Genomic DNA, 15,035 nt, shown 5'->3' with positions numbered 1-15,035 from the left:
ACCAAAGCATAAAAGTTGGAAAAACCTAGTATTGTAGTCACAGATGCCATCTGAATTGCTGCAAAAACCGCCCACAAAAATTACAAGAGAAATACAAAGACAACACCACAGACACCGAATTTTGAAGAGCCCTGACGATAGCCTAAACTAGTAGTTCCATTTCACTTACCAATTTGTGGGTGAGCTGGATGGTAATAAGAGGAGATCCTGACAGGTTGTGGGACAACTTGGGTAGAGGCTCCACTTTGACAGAGATAAGATAACTGGTTGCTGAGATCATATAACCTTTGTATGCAGCAGCTTCAGCAATCCTTGCAAAGAAACAAATAAATTAAGGAATGAGAACAACAGAATTTTTTTAGTTCATCCACACCACCAGGAACACAGGACCTCCTTTTTCCATTCAAGTCAATGAATTTCTATAGGGGAACAAGATCTGGCCCCAAAAGATCCTACAGGACTAGAAGCAACAGCTACAAAGTATAGGGAACAGCTTTAGACATTAGGAGACTTGATATGATAAGCATTCCTTCATTCTGCTCCTCTTTTGCAAAGATTTACAAGCCTTGCTGAAAGTGCTTCAGATAATTAGAATCCTACAAAGTAAGGGATCTAAAAATAACCTAAGCAAAGCAATCTAAGCAAGGAGAAAACTTGCAGGGGCTTCACGGCTGCCTAATTAAACATACACATTAGCGTGTAAGGCACATACATATAATGCATATAAACATATATGTAGGAATATAATTAGAAATGATTTATAGCTTTACTTTGAAAAATTGATTATGTCCAGTCAGGTTTGTTAGAGAGTAACTCAGGTCACCATACAAACAGCTGAATCTGACCAAATGTCTGATTAGTCCACGTAATACTTTTTTTTCTAGGCTGAAGTAGTTTTGCAGTATGTCAAAACCCTTTTATTTCTGCTTTCAGCTAAAACTTACGACTTTGGCATTTTCACACATTTAAGAGTAACTAAGATCCACTTGGCTGTAGGGGAAAATTTTTTATACTGTCAGTAACAAAACTGTGCAAGAGTAAAATGGTCTCTGCCATCCACCTCTTCAGCATGTGGATGAATGGTATTTACTATGAGAAATATGAGCCACGGCGAATTAACCATCAGCGTGGGTTTCCAAACATAGCACACCACTGGAAAGAGCCAGTTTACACAGCACATTAAAACCATCTTATTTACACCTGCCACCTGTTTGCAATGGCTTCTTGTTTTTCTTTCAGGAAAAAAAAAAAAGTCATCAGATATTAAAATAACTTCATTCAGTTCCTCAGCAAGGTCAAATAAAACAGCACTCATTTAGCACAACCCCCAGCACCAGTCCTTAGTCCTGACCAAAAAAAGTTGGTATCAGAGACTGCTTCTGCTGCCAGTAAGCAGCATGTGAATTAAATTTGTTAATCTCACAGCAGAATTTGCTACTCTGATATGAAAAGTTTAGAGGGGGACTCGTAATGTTAAGACCGCTATCTGACATTTTAGGATTTCTCCTACAGAGATTAACAAGATGAACAGTTTGTTCCACACCCATTAGCTGCTGTTGTAACTTTAGAGAGCTAGATGAAACTTGAAGCGTCAAAAATGAAACTTGAAGCGTCAAAAAAGACTTCAGCACAAGCAAGAAACAGCGTTTCTGTGTTTTGTGCTTGCATACCTAAGCCTTTCTTCACGTGGCCCTGGATGTTAGATGGCAGTGGGTGTCACCCGATTACCTTCAGCTGCATTACTACAGATTTACACAAACCACATATGAGCAGGAGCAGAACTGGGCTCAAAACCTTTTTCTGTTTTGATTTTTTTTTTTTGAAGGGGAAGAATCAAAACTGACTCTCCTTCGAAACTGCTATTTATGTAGTCTGAAAATAGAAGTCATCTGTCTGTACAGCACAAAAGCTCCAAGAGTTTTGGTTTTAGCTTTTCACCACAAAAGAAAAAAAAATTGCCCTTAAGAAGAAAATGGACAGGCTTCAAATTACAGGTGTTCAAGTAGCCCAGTGCTAGAAGGAACATAGAAGAAAGTCTTTAAAACAAACTACTCTGGGAAAACGTTATTCTAGTGAAATGTAAGCAAAAAAGTTATAATAATACAGCACAAAAGGACAACCAAGCCAGAGAGAACTACATGCTTTTTTTTTTTTTAAACATTTTTTGAATACCTGGGGTTTGATTCCAGAGGAAAATAGCTGAGCTAGTATTCTCTGTATTACTGTTTTTTAGATACTGTTTTGGACAGATCTGCATCTAGAATTTTACAGACGTGATTCTGTAGCGCATTACCTACTGCAAACAGTTCAAACAGCTTGGAATAGCTACAGAAATCTAGGAGATGTTTCTTCTCCATGTCTTTGTGTTTCTCTTTAAAATTACAGCACGGCCAGATCCTCCCTTCTCAAAAACGACTGGTAAAAATGCATACAACTCAGTGGAACAGGAATGGGTCTCCAGGTTGTCCCTATTCCACAAAATTCAGAGAATGTACACAAAGATGACATAACCGTTTTATTTTGCTATATCAGAGCCCCAGGAGCTGCAGACGCTGCAGCCTTCGGGTTAATACAGTGTTTTGACACACAGCATCTTCAATCATACTGTTTGCGAAACTTTGACCTAAGTCAAGACCATATTCATTCTCTTTCTCTCTTTAAGAAATTGAGATTATAGCTTATTATCTTAATAACTTGCACTGATCTGCCTGTTTGAAAAACATAAGCTGTCATAAATTAATGCCTCTATTTAGAATAGAATCATAGAATCATAGAACCGTTTAGGTTGGAAAAGACCTTTAAGATCATCCAAGTCCAACCATTAACCTAACACTGCCAAGTCCACCACTAAACCAATTAAGGGGAGAGTAGCAATTTCATGTTTCCTCGCTTGGTGGCTGGATCATTTATAATGCAAGTAAAAACTAGGAATCATTAAGATTGGAAAGGATCTCTAAGATCATCAGTCCAACCATCAACCCAACACCACCATGCCCACTAAACCATGTCCCAAAGTGCCACGTCTGCCCGTTTTTTGAACCCCACCAGGGATGGGGACTCCACCACCTCTCTGGGCAGCCTGTTCCAATGCTTGACCACCTTTTCTGTGAAGAATTTTTTCCTGATATCCAACCTAAACCTCCCCTGGCACAGCTTGAGCCCATCTCCTCTCGTCCTATTGCTAGCTACCTGGGAGAAGAGCCCAACACCCACCTCACTACCCCCTCCCGTCAGGCAGCTGTAGAGAGCGATCAGGTCTCCCCTCAGCCTCCTCTTCTCCAGGCTGAACACCCCCAGCTCCCTCAGCCGCTCCCCATCAGCCCTGTGCTCCAGACCCTTCCCCAGCTTCACGTCAAGGAGAAATCCTGCACATTAATGACATGGTTCCTTTACAGCTACCTGCCAAGTGCCCTTTTTCTTTGAGAGAGCAGGGTAAACAACAGTACAACTTGCTCCTTGATTTTAAAATGTTATTTTGTAATAGCTGTGTGATTATCTCAGTGTGATCAGTTTGGTCATAAGCCAGGATTTTCTACCCTGAAGCTCACAAACGAGTTCCTGTGATCATGACCTTCCATGTAGCTGCATGTAAAGAAAGGGAGGCAATCCCTGACGTTCACGACCGCCGAGATGCTGCATCTTTCCTTCCACTGCCACAAACAACGCACCGAAATGTCACAGATTGGAAAAGACTGAGAGAAAACGTAAAACTAATCTACGTACCCCGGTGTAGATCAAATAAAAACATAAAGTCATACTAGCTTAAAAGCAAAGTGTAATGATTTACGTGAATGGCGTTGCAAAATCCCCCGGGGAACTGTATTGCCGAGAGGTATACAGCTCTGCATATACTTTATCTTATCTGCTAATGATTTCATTGATGCAGCATATAAAACAAAAGGTCTTTTAAGCATTGCCTGGTCTCCTGTTATAAAATTATCCTACAGGTTTCTAGGATTAGGATCCAGATTTTATCTAAAGAGGGATGTTATGTTTTCTTACTTGTTTCATTTTAGTGCAAGCTTTATCTTGATATGTGACAGGGGAAAAAGATGTAATTTCCTTTTATGAGACAGATTAAAATTATGAAACTCTAATACCAGCTATGATGAATGGAAGGAGAAGACAAAGACAAACATGTCGCTGCAGGAGTCTATTTTACTACAACATAAAGTAAAACATCTAATGTCAGCTTTAATCTCTCTCTGGTTAATGGCTACCTGTCTTCAATATTGCAGAATCAGGATTACAGCTCGTAATTTATTTACCGTCGATAATAACATGACTGTTATAAAGGTGTATCGCTAAGGTAACGAACAAGCTGCTACAGCATGAGAGGTCCAAGACACTTACTTGGTATCCATAGGGTTGATATTGTGAAAGAAATAGTGCATGTTATGGTAAAGCAGGCCGACAATGGTAATCCAAGCTGTGGAAAGGGAACAGGGGTTATTCCTCAGAGCAACAGTTGTAAGCAAGAGACACTTCTCTCCTAGACCTGAAACTCCCTGTTAATTAAGAGCCTTGACTTCAGTAGACTTTCATATCTTTGCTTTAGCAGATTTCTGGTTATTCTTTTAAGTGAAAAAGCATGAAGATCTTGCAGTACGGCACAAGAGACAGATACCAAAAGCAAAATAGAAGGATGCCTGCCCTGCGCAACCGTACTTCCAAAATAAGTTGTTAATCAGTTGTCAATTAATCCCTCACATAGCAAGGAAAGGGTTGCATGACATACCAGGGTCAACGTCTCAACGGTAGCTACGGTAAGCTCGAGGCTACTTCACCACCACCTACTCAAACACTCAAACAATCGGTTTCCACCTTGGTTGCCTGTCTGCTGCCCGCATTCCAAGTATTTATGGGTTCTCCGGCATCTGACTGAAGAGACAGACGCATATTTTCTAAGAGTCAGCCACACAGATGTCTTTCACTACCCCTTTTGCTGGGTTCCAAGTATTTATAGTGTCAACTGTTTAAAGGTGGAATAATAAATTTTTAGGTTAGCTCATTTGGACAATGTAGAAGTGTGGCCTGAAGGCTGAAATTACTCAGAAATGAGCTTTAGCTGGAAAAAGAGTTAAACATTTAATGGGCTGGATCATTTCAGGATACGGAGCATGATAATGTGCTGAAGAAAAAAAAAAAAAAATCTGCATGGTGAGAGACTTTATAAGTGGGAAAGGAAAAAAAAAGCCCTCTCACATGCAAACCAACTTCTAAGGCCAAAAATAGCAATTATAGTTATTCAAGCCTCAGAGCACTTGCAGTGAAGACTCCAGCCAGAGCCCCCTGCCAGCCCAAAGAAACAAAGCTGCCACCACAAATCAGGTCGACAGTGCAGTAATTATTGGAGTATTTCTCACTGCAGGTTGTCTGAAGCTAACTTTGCACTTTATGAACAGGGACCAACCTTCCTTCAACAGAGGTGACCGGGGAAAGGTCTCGGGGTGTGTAAATTCCGCAGGTTGCAATTTAGGGCACATAGGTCAGATTTTCAAAGATTTGAGGATGCAGGTAGAGCTTTTTGTAAATAGGTTCCTTCAAACCCTGATTAAAACACAGATAATTAACTGCAAACATTGTTATTTTAGAGCCTTACCTAAAGCTTCAGGTTTTTGCCATACCTTGTTTTTGAGATTATTAAAATTTTAGCCTAGGTATGGATTTCTGAGTTCTGCCTTTTTTTTTTTGCCTTGACTGTAGTTTACATCTTCATGCTGTTTCCATAGCTGCTGTTGCTTAAACCTGTCATTTTATAGTTTAATGTCATACAACATTTTAAGAGCGATTTTGCATGAAAGGATAAGTAATACCTGAGCTGACACCCTGGAATTTCTTCCAAATAACCAGTTCAGATGATTAAAAATAATCTATGAAATTACAGCTTCTCTGATGTAAGAAGTCAAAATTAAATGGCTTCAGTCTCTGTGGCCCAGCTGTATTACTCAAGATTAATTCAAGTAATATGAGAATTCTGCCACATTAATCATTCATTAGTATGACAGGACAACTGCTGCTTCTTTAGAGCCAGGACAATCACCAGTGATTAAATCAGTTACTTGGAAAAATAAAGCAAACCGAAACCTGTTTTCAAGCAAAATCATTTTTGGATACCCTGTTTACATGACTCTGCTCCTCCCTTTAAATTTTTTCTTACCTTTTTCATGAAAAGCTTCAGTGGGAATGGAAATATAACTCTGTCCTCGAGATGGAAATCGATAGTGGGACAAATTCAGAGCCTGAGGATGCATTTTGACCAAGGTGTAATCTGTGTGATAACCCAAACAAAAATATGATAAAAATCAATAGCCTCTGCAACCTACTTGACCCTTTAACTAGACTTCCCTAATAGCTAGTGCAAGTCTTGTATTTAAAAACCCAGACGTTTGCAGAAAATATAGTACATTCCCCGAGTATAAAACTGTCTTGTATATCCGACTCCTTTATGACAGAGAAGGTGGTACGCACACTGTTAATATACCATGGATCGCTTCACCCGTGCTCAGATACTGAGCTTACCAGGGCAACAAAACAGATTGATAACACACTCTTCCACTGACATTTGAAGGCATTATTTCAGACCTCCACTGCTCCGTTTGAGAATGCCAGCGTCCAAGAGAGTACGTGCGGTGATTAACGGCGCCGGTGACTGCTCAGCTTATTTGCCCCCTCACACAGGTCTCAACAAGGCACCGCAGAACGCCAGAACAGATAAATTACCTCTGCTACCTGTAGCATCCAAAGGCACGGGTGAAATTAGGGTGCTAGGATGCTAACCAGCAGTAAACCAAAATTCTCCTAAAAGGTCAAAATTACTCCTATTATTTGCAATCTCTTGCAAAAACCTTGCAAAATTGAGGTTTTGTAGCATCCAGACATCTGCAACTTGGACGTGCTGCATAAGAGCTCTAGTCCCTGTTAGCATAGGAGTACTAGATTCATTTTGTAGAATTCATATTCTAAACCCCTGCCCAAAAAACCTCAAGGAAGTTCAAGTACAGTCAGGCTGAGCACCTCTGGACTAACTGCACAGCCACCTTTCCACGACTGAAGCACAGTTTTGTATTCAAAAGAGAAAATTAGCTGTTGCAATTTCTGCCTTCACGTTGGCAAAGGAGGGGCTGCAAGCACAGAAGGTTGTAGGACAGCCAGCCGGTCCAGAGAGAACATTTCTGCTAAATCCTACCTGCCACAGACGACGTGCCCTCAACGGTTAAAGGTAACGAGTTTTCGTCCAGATTGAATGTCACATGAGCCATCACACTGTCAATAGTTTGAATTAAACTTCCAAATATGTGAGCGGCCTGGGGGAAGAAGAAAGAGAAGGCTCTACAGCAGAAGAAATTGCAGTTCATAGCACAAAATGCCAAGGTGCCATGTTAAATTCCTGTGTGACTCATCATTCAACAGTCCAAAGTCAAAAGTGACTTTCTCCACAGCCTTTTCCACATACAGGGGATAAAATGTTACACAAATTGATGCCACCCAGAGCCTGACCTTATAAAATACGGTGTTTTATAGAATGTCTCCAAATGAGACTCTGCTCTCACCAGCATCTGGCAGTCAATTATACTCAGGATTCAGCAGAATGAGGCCAAGAACTGAGCGCAGTATTTTGAGAATATATAAAAACTGGTATCGCATCTTTATTGGAACATAAGCTGAGACACCACATTTTGGCCTTTCTTTCATCTTTATTAAAAAGGTCCCCAGTACAAAGCTCCTTTAAAAGTATTTATGTGTCCCCTGGAAAACAACCCTCCAGGTTGAAACTTGATCCATAAAATCTCAGAGTGAATGCACATTTTAATGCAAAAGAAATCTATTTTAGCTGAAATTTATTTACATCAGAGATGATCAAGGATTTTAGGCTAAGAACATAAATCAATTTAGATATCTTTTTCTCTTAAAAGCATTTTAGGCTTCAGTGAGACCTTAATTTACTTCAGCCTCTCCTTCTCTCAGTGTAAAAGCTCTCTGTTCTGAAATCTGTGCTCCCTTAAGATTCAAACAAAAATCTCAGGAAATTCCTGGGTTCCTCCTGCAAGTATTTCTCTGCACTCTAGAAGGTAGACTAGAAGAGAAAGAGCATTGATAGAAGTTACTTTTTCCTATATTAGGCTTAATCTCTCTCAAAGCTTCAGTTCACTAAACAGGTAAGCACTACGGCACATTTCTCTTGCATTGAAAAACATCAATCTACATAACAAATATAAACTGTTAAATATCAAAGTTCAGTGCTAAGAAAGGAGTGATTGAACAGATATCGTCATTAAAGTAAGTGTTATTTTATAAACACAATTGTGTTTCATTCATCCTGAAATATGCGGAAATAGCAGCAGATAAAGTTCCCTTATTTTAACCCTCCGAAACACATTAGAAAAGAAAATGACATAATTGTTTTCTCTGTGGATCTTTACTGCAAATATGAGAGCGACATGTAAGAAAAAGAAATCATACTGCCAAAAAGTCCTAGCAAGAAGAATAATAGAAGCAACCAGTTTCATTACTATCCACGTGAAATTATGCACCCGAAGCAAGCTCCAAATCTAAGCCCATTTGTCTTACCTCTGGTACATCAACCCAGTTGGGCAATAGCAGAAAGTCTTCAATAGCTTTTAAAAATGCCTAAAAGATAAATAAAACTATATTATTTGATTATTTATTCATCAGCTACATCTCCCGGTAAGGATCCAAGGCAGATCTCTGCTAGGATATTCTCAGGTTTATTTTAAGATGACAAGCCCATTTTCATTCAAGTCACAGATTCATCTCTACCTGCCAGCACTCTCATCGTGTTCTGTATGGTGACATTTTAAAGTAATAGTTTATTTATTAAAAGTAACACCACTGTGAAACTCCCGAAGTGCGATCATTATACTGCAGCTGAGGTGACAAGACTGGAAGTAAGACTGAAGTGAACTTATTTTCCCATTCTATCTCAACTCACATGACATTAATACCCCTTTTAGTCTCAGATGACTAGATGTTTCAACAGCACTAGATAAATATCTGGGCCCATCACTCGTACGATTTATTATCTACTTAACTTCTGCACTTAAATGCTGGTTTTGAGGTCAAGATCTGTAATGGTGAGCACGTTCAAGTGCTGTCCCTGTCCTAAGGAGTCTTGCTGATGAAGACAAATAGGAGGAGGAGAAAAGGCAGCACAGAAAATTAAAAGAAAAAACCCCATGCCTCCTGCTTAAACTTCTCTGTTCAAATGTCTCAAAAGCATCAACTGAATAAAGTTCCACTGAGAAATGCGGAAGCAAGCTGCAAGACTTTTTTGAGCACAATTTTCCAAGCTGTAGCACACAGTGCAGTACCAGAGCTTCGCTCTCCGAGCTGACTTTTGGCGTGGAATTCCACCTGGCACGCACAGAAGTTATCCTAAACCCAGGACCCGGCCCAAATTGCCTAGAGCATTCAGATGCTTTCAGGTCACAGCATCGCTCCAGAATTACTCCGAAGAGGATGCGTTAAACCCCTGGGAAGTGAGGGAAAGCAGGAGCGCCGGAGCTACCGAGCGGAGCAGCATTCTAACAGAACACACAAGTCAGATTTGTCAGAAGCGATGCGTTATAAATGCGCTTCGGTAATCAGAACGGTTATTGCATATCACTTAAATCACATTTTGTTGTGCTGTGAGGCATATGACAATCGGGACAGAGATAACTCTACAGAAAATAGCGTGAGCACTCAGTGCCTGCCTTTCAGGGAATTAGCTGCAGACAATACAGAGCCTAACCATCAATCAGACAAATGACAGTCTCTGCACCATCAGGACGCTCTTGTGTTTACTTCCCAAAATAGCTTTGCTAAAGATAAGCGTGTCCCACATTTCTGTCGGCAAATCACTTCCATGGCACACAAAGCAGCATCAGATAGCGTGAACGAGCAACCAAATGGCAACTGAAATGCTGTGGGAAACAGGTAGGATATCTGACAGGGTGACTTTCCATTTTCAATTTAGAGCCCACACAAAATTTTTCAGCAAAACAAAGGAAACAATGTATTAGAGCTTGTTAGAAAGGTTTTTGCTACATATCAAACTGTGATCCGCGAAATCCAAGCTTTACAGTTTGCAAATGCTAAGCTTTTAACACACACTATCAATTGCTGTCCATGTAGTTTTCAGAAGCATTTATTTATATTGTTTGTCTGAGTAAATAATCCTTGTCACCCTGGTATTACCCGCAGGCTTAAAGGAACAATCACTAGTGAGGCCAGAGCTGATTACTGTAATAACAGCTTTCCAGCCTGCTGAAATCAGGGAATTAGATGCCCATCGTTTTACAGAAGGCTAACTTTCTGTTAGCAGAACATGACCCCTTGTCCCCAGCTCAGACTGCAGAAAACACCACTTTTTTTTTTTTCCCCCCCCTTCCTTTGTGGATTAGATTAAACAGAAATAAATTACTCGGGTTAAGCTTTGGACCTGATTTTTCCCGGAACCAGGTTCAGTGGAGATTTATGATATGTCTACGCAGGAGGCCTGGCTGTGATTGCAACCCGGTGCAAGATAAAGCTATTTAAGTCGCAGAAGCTAAGGACACCAGCACCACAAACGGGTCCTCTCCCACAGCTTCCCACCTCCAGGCGGAGCTGGCAGAGCAGGGCGCGCGCCTCTGCCGTTGTAGGGTCCGGCAGGAATAACGCTGACACGCGACTTTGCAAAAGGGAAGCCAAAAGAGCAGAGGCACGACTTGCCCTGTGCTTACTACAGGAGCAATAAACACTAACAAGAGGCTGGGCACCCAGCAGTGATCGATGCTTTTTGAATCCTGTGGTGCAGATGTGAATCTCAAAGATGGTAAGTTCCAAGTTTATACTTGGGCAGTTACCCAGGGCCGGACTAACACAGCCGCAGAGCGCTCCGAGCACCCAGGTTAGTTTGCTATGAGCTTGCCTGTGCCTCCACTTTGCTGCTGTCACTACTCTGATTGCAGTGCCTTTATGTCCTGCACCTAACACACAACTGTCAAACTGTGCTGCTGGGCCATGCAGAGAAATGTTGGATTTTTTTTTTTTTCTTCATTGGATATATTTACATCTGAAAAAAAATTAACAAATTATTTTCTCCTCCTCCGTTTGCTCAACTAAATAATTATTTTTGATGTGTGGTCATGGTTCCAGGTATTTATAAATAAATATATTAAATAATATCCCCAAGAACTAAGGTGATCTTTATTTTCTCTGGTTGAAGCTCACCTTCTGCTACTCCCTAAAATATCTACTCCTTTTTTTCCATATATATTTTCTGCAAATCGGCAAAAACTTTCAAAGCTGCATTCCAGCTGCTGGAGGAATTTCAGGGTCATCTGGCTCCACACACAAATGTGAGAGACGCTTACCTCTGCCAGGCTTAGAGCGGTATTTTCTGACAAGGATTTGTTGGGCAAGCTGAAGGACACGTTCTCCAGGTAGCCCAGCATGGTGTCAGGGGAGCGGAAGCTCCCTCTCTCCTCGGTCAGGTTAGTTATGATGGGACGGTAGGCGTTGGTAGAGAGCTACAGGAGAGAGATACGACTCATCAGAAACTCTTCTATGTGGCCATCATGATTTATTGGTTTAGCCCAAAAGGGAGTTTGAGGCATAGCAGGCTCCTGTGGTTGCACACAGGAGGCTCCATGAGCCAAGGGAAAAGGAAAACGCACGGAGAGATTGATAGGATAAATGGAATACACAGGCACGGCTTCATTTGTTCATGAGCAATGCTGGTCCTATCTGCCAAGGGTTCCTGAAAGCCTCTGTGAACAAGGAGCAAACTCAGAGAACTTTGACACCGCAGGTATAGCAAGGAAGTGAAAATACACGGTAGCAGCTAATTGCCTTGTAGGCTGATTACAGCTAATTGTATGTATTCTGGATATGAAAAATTAATTTTATTTAAATCTTTTTCATTAAGCATTTACTAAACAAGATGAAAACTAGTTTACTAGTTTTGTTATCGTGGTGGGAAATTTTTTCTAATCTTAAAGGAAATAAGAGGAAAAATTAGCAAAATGGTTTTGAATGTCCTATATCTTCAAAGTTCAGTGAAATATTTCAAAAGTTTCTACATTTTTTTCCTTTTAAGATAGAAAATATTTTTATTTAACCATTAATTTCCTTTAGCTGTCCTACATTGAGTTCTGTAGTACTCCCATCTTCCCATATTGGCTAAAAATTCTCCCTACGCATATCTGAAAATGTTTATAATGGGGGTACTAAGTGCCACTAATGAAAGCTGTAAAGTGAGGAAGGTCTGCAACTCTAATATACACACATTCTGACATTATAGAAGAGAGTTATGAGGACTGTCCTACCACAGGTTTTGTAGTGGTTGTCATCACAGACCATGGAAGCGTTGAAGAAAGCAAAACTTGCACACCTGGGGAAAACACGTACATGAATGACATCATTAATAAATCTGATATTCCCACTGCAGGTTGAATCAGTTCTAACTGAAAGTAACATATTTGCTGTTCTGTGCGTTTTATTTATTTGCAGTACTGTAGCTACACAGGTTGTTTAAAGCGTTTCCTTTACTCTCTCATCAATTTTATTTCATCATCTTTATCTAGATGAGCCTTGCAATTTAGTCTAAGTCTTAAACACTTAAAATTAAACCTTTGTTTGTGAACAGGAAATTTCAAGTGTTACATCTCAATAAAAAAAAGGACAACTGTACAATTAAAACATTGGCATCCATCTTCCTTCTCTAACTCTTCCTCCAACATTTATGTGAACTATTTAGGGAAAAATTAAAAAAACCCACCCTATGTCTTATCAGAAATAAATAATAATCTGTAGGCACTTCTGAAAATTTCATATAGGACCTTGCTGTATTTCTGTATATGTGACAAACTGGGACTGGGAACATAGAGACACTGGAAAAAATGAGACTCAAGTCTCAGCTATGATCTCCAAATGCTAATATTTACTTATATCTTGAGTCTAAATTGCTCGAGTGCCAAATGAAAATCACACCCATGAAGGCAAGTTCAGAAAGACTTTTCCATGTTAAAAAAAAAAAAAATCTGTAAGAAATATTCAAAGTCAATGGAAATACTTTTGTTGCTTGCAGCAAAACTAAGGCACCCTCAAGTAAAAGAACATTGGTAGAAATGGTGGCATACTAAAGCTTTTGGGGCACGCTAGTTTTGCATAAAACAAATCACAGGGGTCAAGGAGTCAAAACACAACCTTCATTAGCAGTTTGAGCATATTATAGATAATGTATCTGTTAGGTGTTTGTAAGTTGATTTCAAGCAACAGTGAGGTTGCTATTAATGCTATTAATCAGGCTTTACTAGTAAATGTCACCCACTAGCACTATAGCCATTGAAAATTACCATGTGAGCATGTCATAAATGATTTGTCGACCCAGAAAGAATAAACTTGGTTTTGGATGGTTTCCAGTTGCTCCATTTTAAAAACATTGATTCCTTTCTGTGGAAAGGGATTTATTGGTCATTTGCGATAGAGAAAAAAAATTTTCTTCTAATCTACGTCTTACCAAGAATTTATATTTGCCAGGAGTGTGGTATTTCAGCACAATCAAACAGTAGTTGCCTATATAGTACACATTTTTCTCATGGATCCAAAAGGAACGTGATTATTCATTCTATTAAAAAAACTGGCTGTCCTATTAAGTTTCTTATGTCAAACCACATTAGCCCAGCTTCAACCCTGCTTTAAGCTCTCCAAAGTCAATAAATAGATACCAAGAATAACTTTTGTTTACTACGTTGATTAATATCGTAATATCCATTGCTTCCTCTGAGAATGTTCTAACTTCATCCATCAAACTGGAAATTTTACCAAATCCTATCAGTCCACTATGTTGAAGGAAAAAGCAAAAAATTCAATAGTCCACTTTTCTCAAATGGTCCAAATCACTGAGCACTTTCAAATGATATTGGCTTGAAATTCTTCACACTTACAAAAAAATATACACCTGGCATCCTTTTACATTTTAATTCCTAAGCCCCTAGAAAAGACACATCAAGCTTCACTCTCATTTAAGAGGCTAGAAAATTATTTTTCACAGAAAATTGATAGTTCTAGATGACCCTGAAAACCTGTGAACACCTAATGTGATGCAAATTGCAGTAAACTCACAAAAGCTCACAGCATGAACATCTCCATGTATAAACCAGGGAGTCTGCAATACAGCCTTCTAAAAATCAGCATGGAGTGAAAGGTAGGATACAGGCAAAATTCTGTACAACCCTTTAAAAATTTAGACTGTAGCAGAATCCAAGGGCCCAACTCCTTCTGCAGCATTTCAAACGCTGACAAGTGTTTCAAAGAAATAAAAAAAAATTAAAAAAAAAAAAGTGTTTCAAAAGTGTACAAGCAACCAGATCTGTTGACCCCCAGTAGGACTCTTTCCAAACCAGAGTACAGAGGAAAGAAGTAGAAACTTAAGTCCTGAACAGGATTTGCGTTCGTGGAAAGAGCTTTCCATGATGCCTTGATTATTTGTTAGAGCGAAGATGGGAGGGTGGAGGGCTTCAGAGGATGCTTGCTGCGAGTTCACAAGAATTCAAGGGGTTAAAAAGAAGAGTTCTCTTTGTATTTATATAAGTCATACTTCTCTGACAGTGAAACAGGGCACACATATAGATGGATCAGGTCAATTTGAAAATCTACTCTTGAGTTTAGCAACATAACATTCTTCTTGAGTTACGTTAAATCAAAAGATTGTGATTTATGGTAGCTATGAGCTGGATAGTGTTATAGTAACCCTAGACTGTTGTAAAAGATACAGCAGCCAAATACAAAAGCAGTTTTCCCAACATGACCAGAACATTACAAAGTTGTTAAAACTTCTTTTTTTTTAAGATTTTAAAACTATTTTCTGTACCAAATGAATGCTCTCCCCATCAGAATTTTTGAAGACTTTCATAGGAATCACTTTTTAAAATAAGAAGGTTTTAAAACAAAAAACTTGAGCGCAATTGCTATTATTTGTGTGGCAAAGCAAATAGATTGCTTCATTATATACCAGACGGAGGGTTTTCTTTTTTGGTGGCTTCAAT

The 15,035-nt window shown here is 39.6% G+C and overlaps 1 protein-coding gene across 2 annotated transcripts in view; it reads right to left on the bottom strand.

The window, feature by feature from the left end:
* Window positions 1–15,035, bottom strand: part of ADGRD1 (adhesion G protein-coupled receptor D1) — a 162,001-nt gene that overhangs the window by 128,511 nt on the left and 18,455 nt on the right. For both annotated transcript variants that reach the window (XM_075719005.1, XM_075719006.1), the window contains 7 exons: window positions 12,315–12,379; window positions 11,361–11,516; window positions 8,572–8,631; window positions 7,190–7,307; window positions 6,161–6,271; window positions 4,354–4,429; window positions 170–311 (listed from right to left, as the gene is read on the bottom strand). In XM_075719005.1, coding sequence (XP_075575120.1) covers window positions 170–311; window positions 4,354–4,429; window positions 6,161–6,271; window positions 7,190–7,307; window positions 8,572–8,631; window positions 11,361–11,516; window positions 12,315–12,379 — 728 coding nt within the window. The remainder of the gene's footprint in view (window positions 1–169; window positions 312–4,353; window positions 4,430–6,160; window positions 6,272–7,189; window positions 7,308–8,571; window positions 8,632–11,360; window positions 11,517–12,314; window positions 12,380–15,035) is intronic.

This window comes from Pelecanus crispus, chromosome 11 (assembly GCF_030463565.1).
Source record: "Pelecanus crispus isolate bPelCri1 chromosome 11, bPelCri1.pri, whole genome shotgun sequence".
Lineage (NCBI taxonomy): Eukaryota > Metazoa > Chordata > Aves > Pelecaniformes > Pelecanidae > Pelecanus > Pelecanus crispus.
This window is presented reverse-complemented; position numbering and strand designations above follow the sequence as displayed.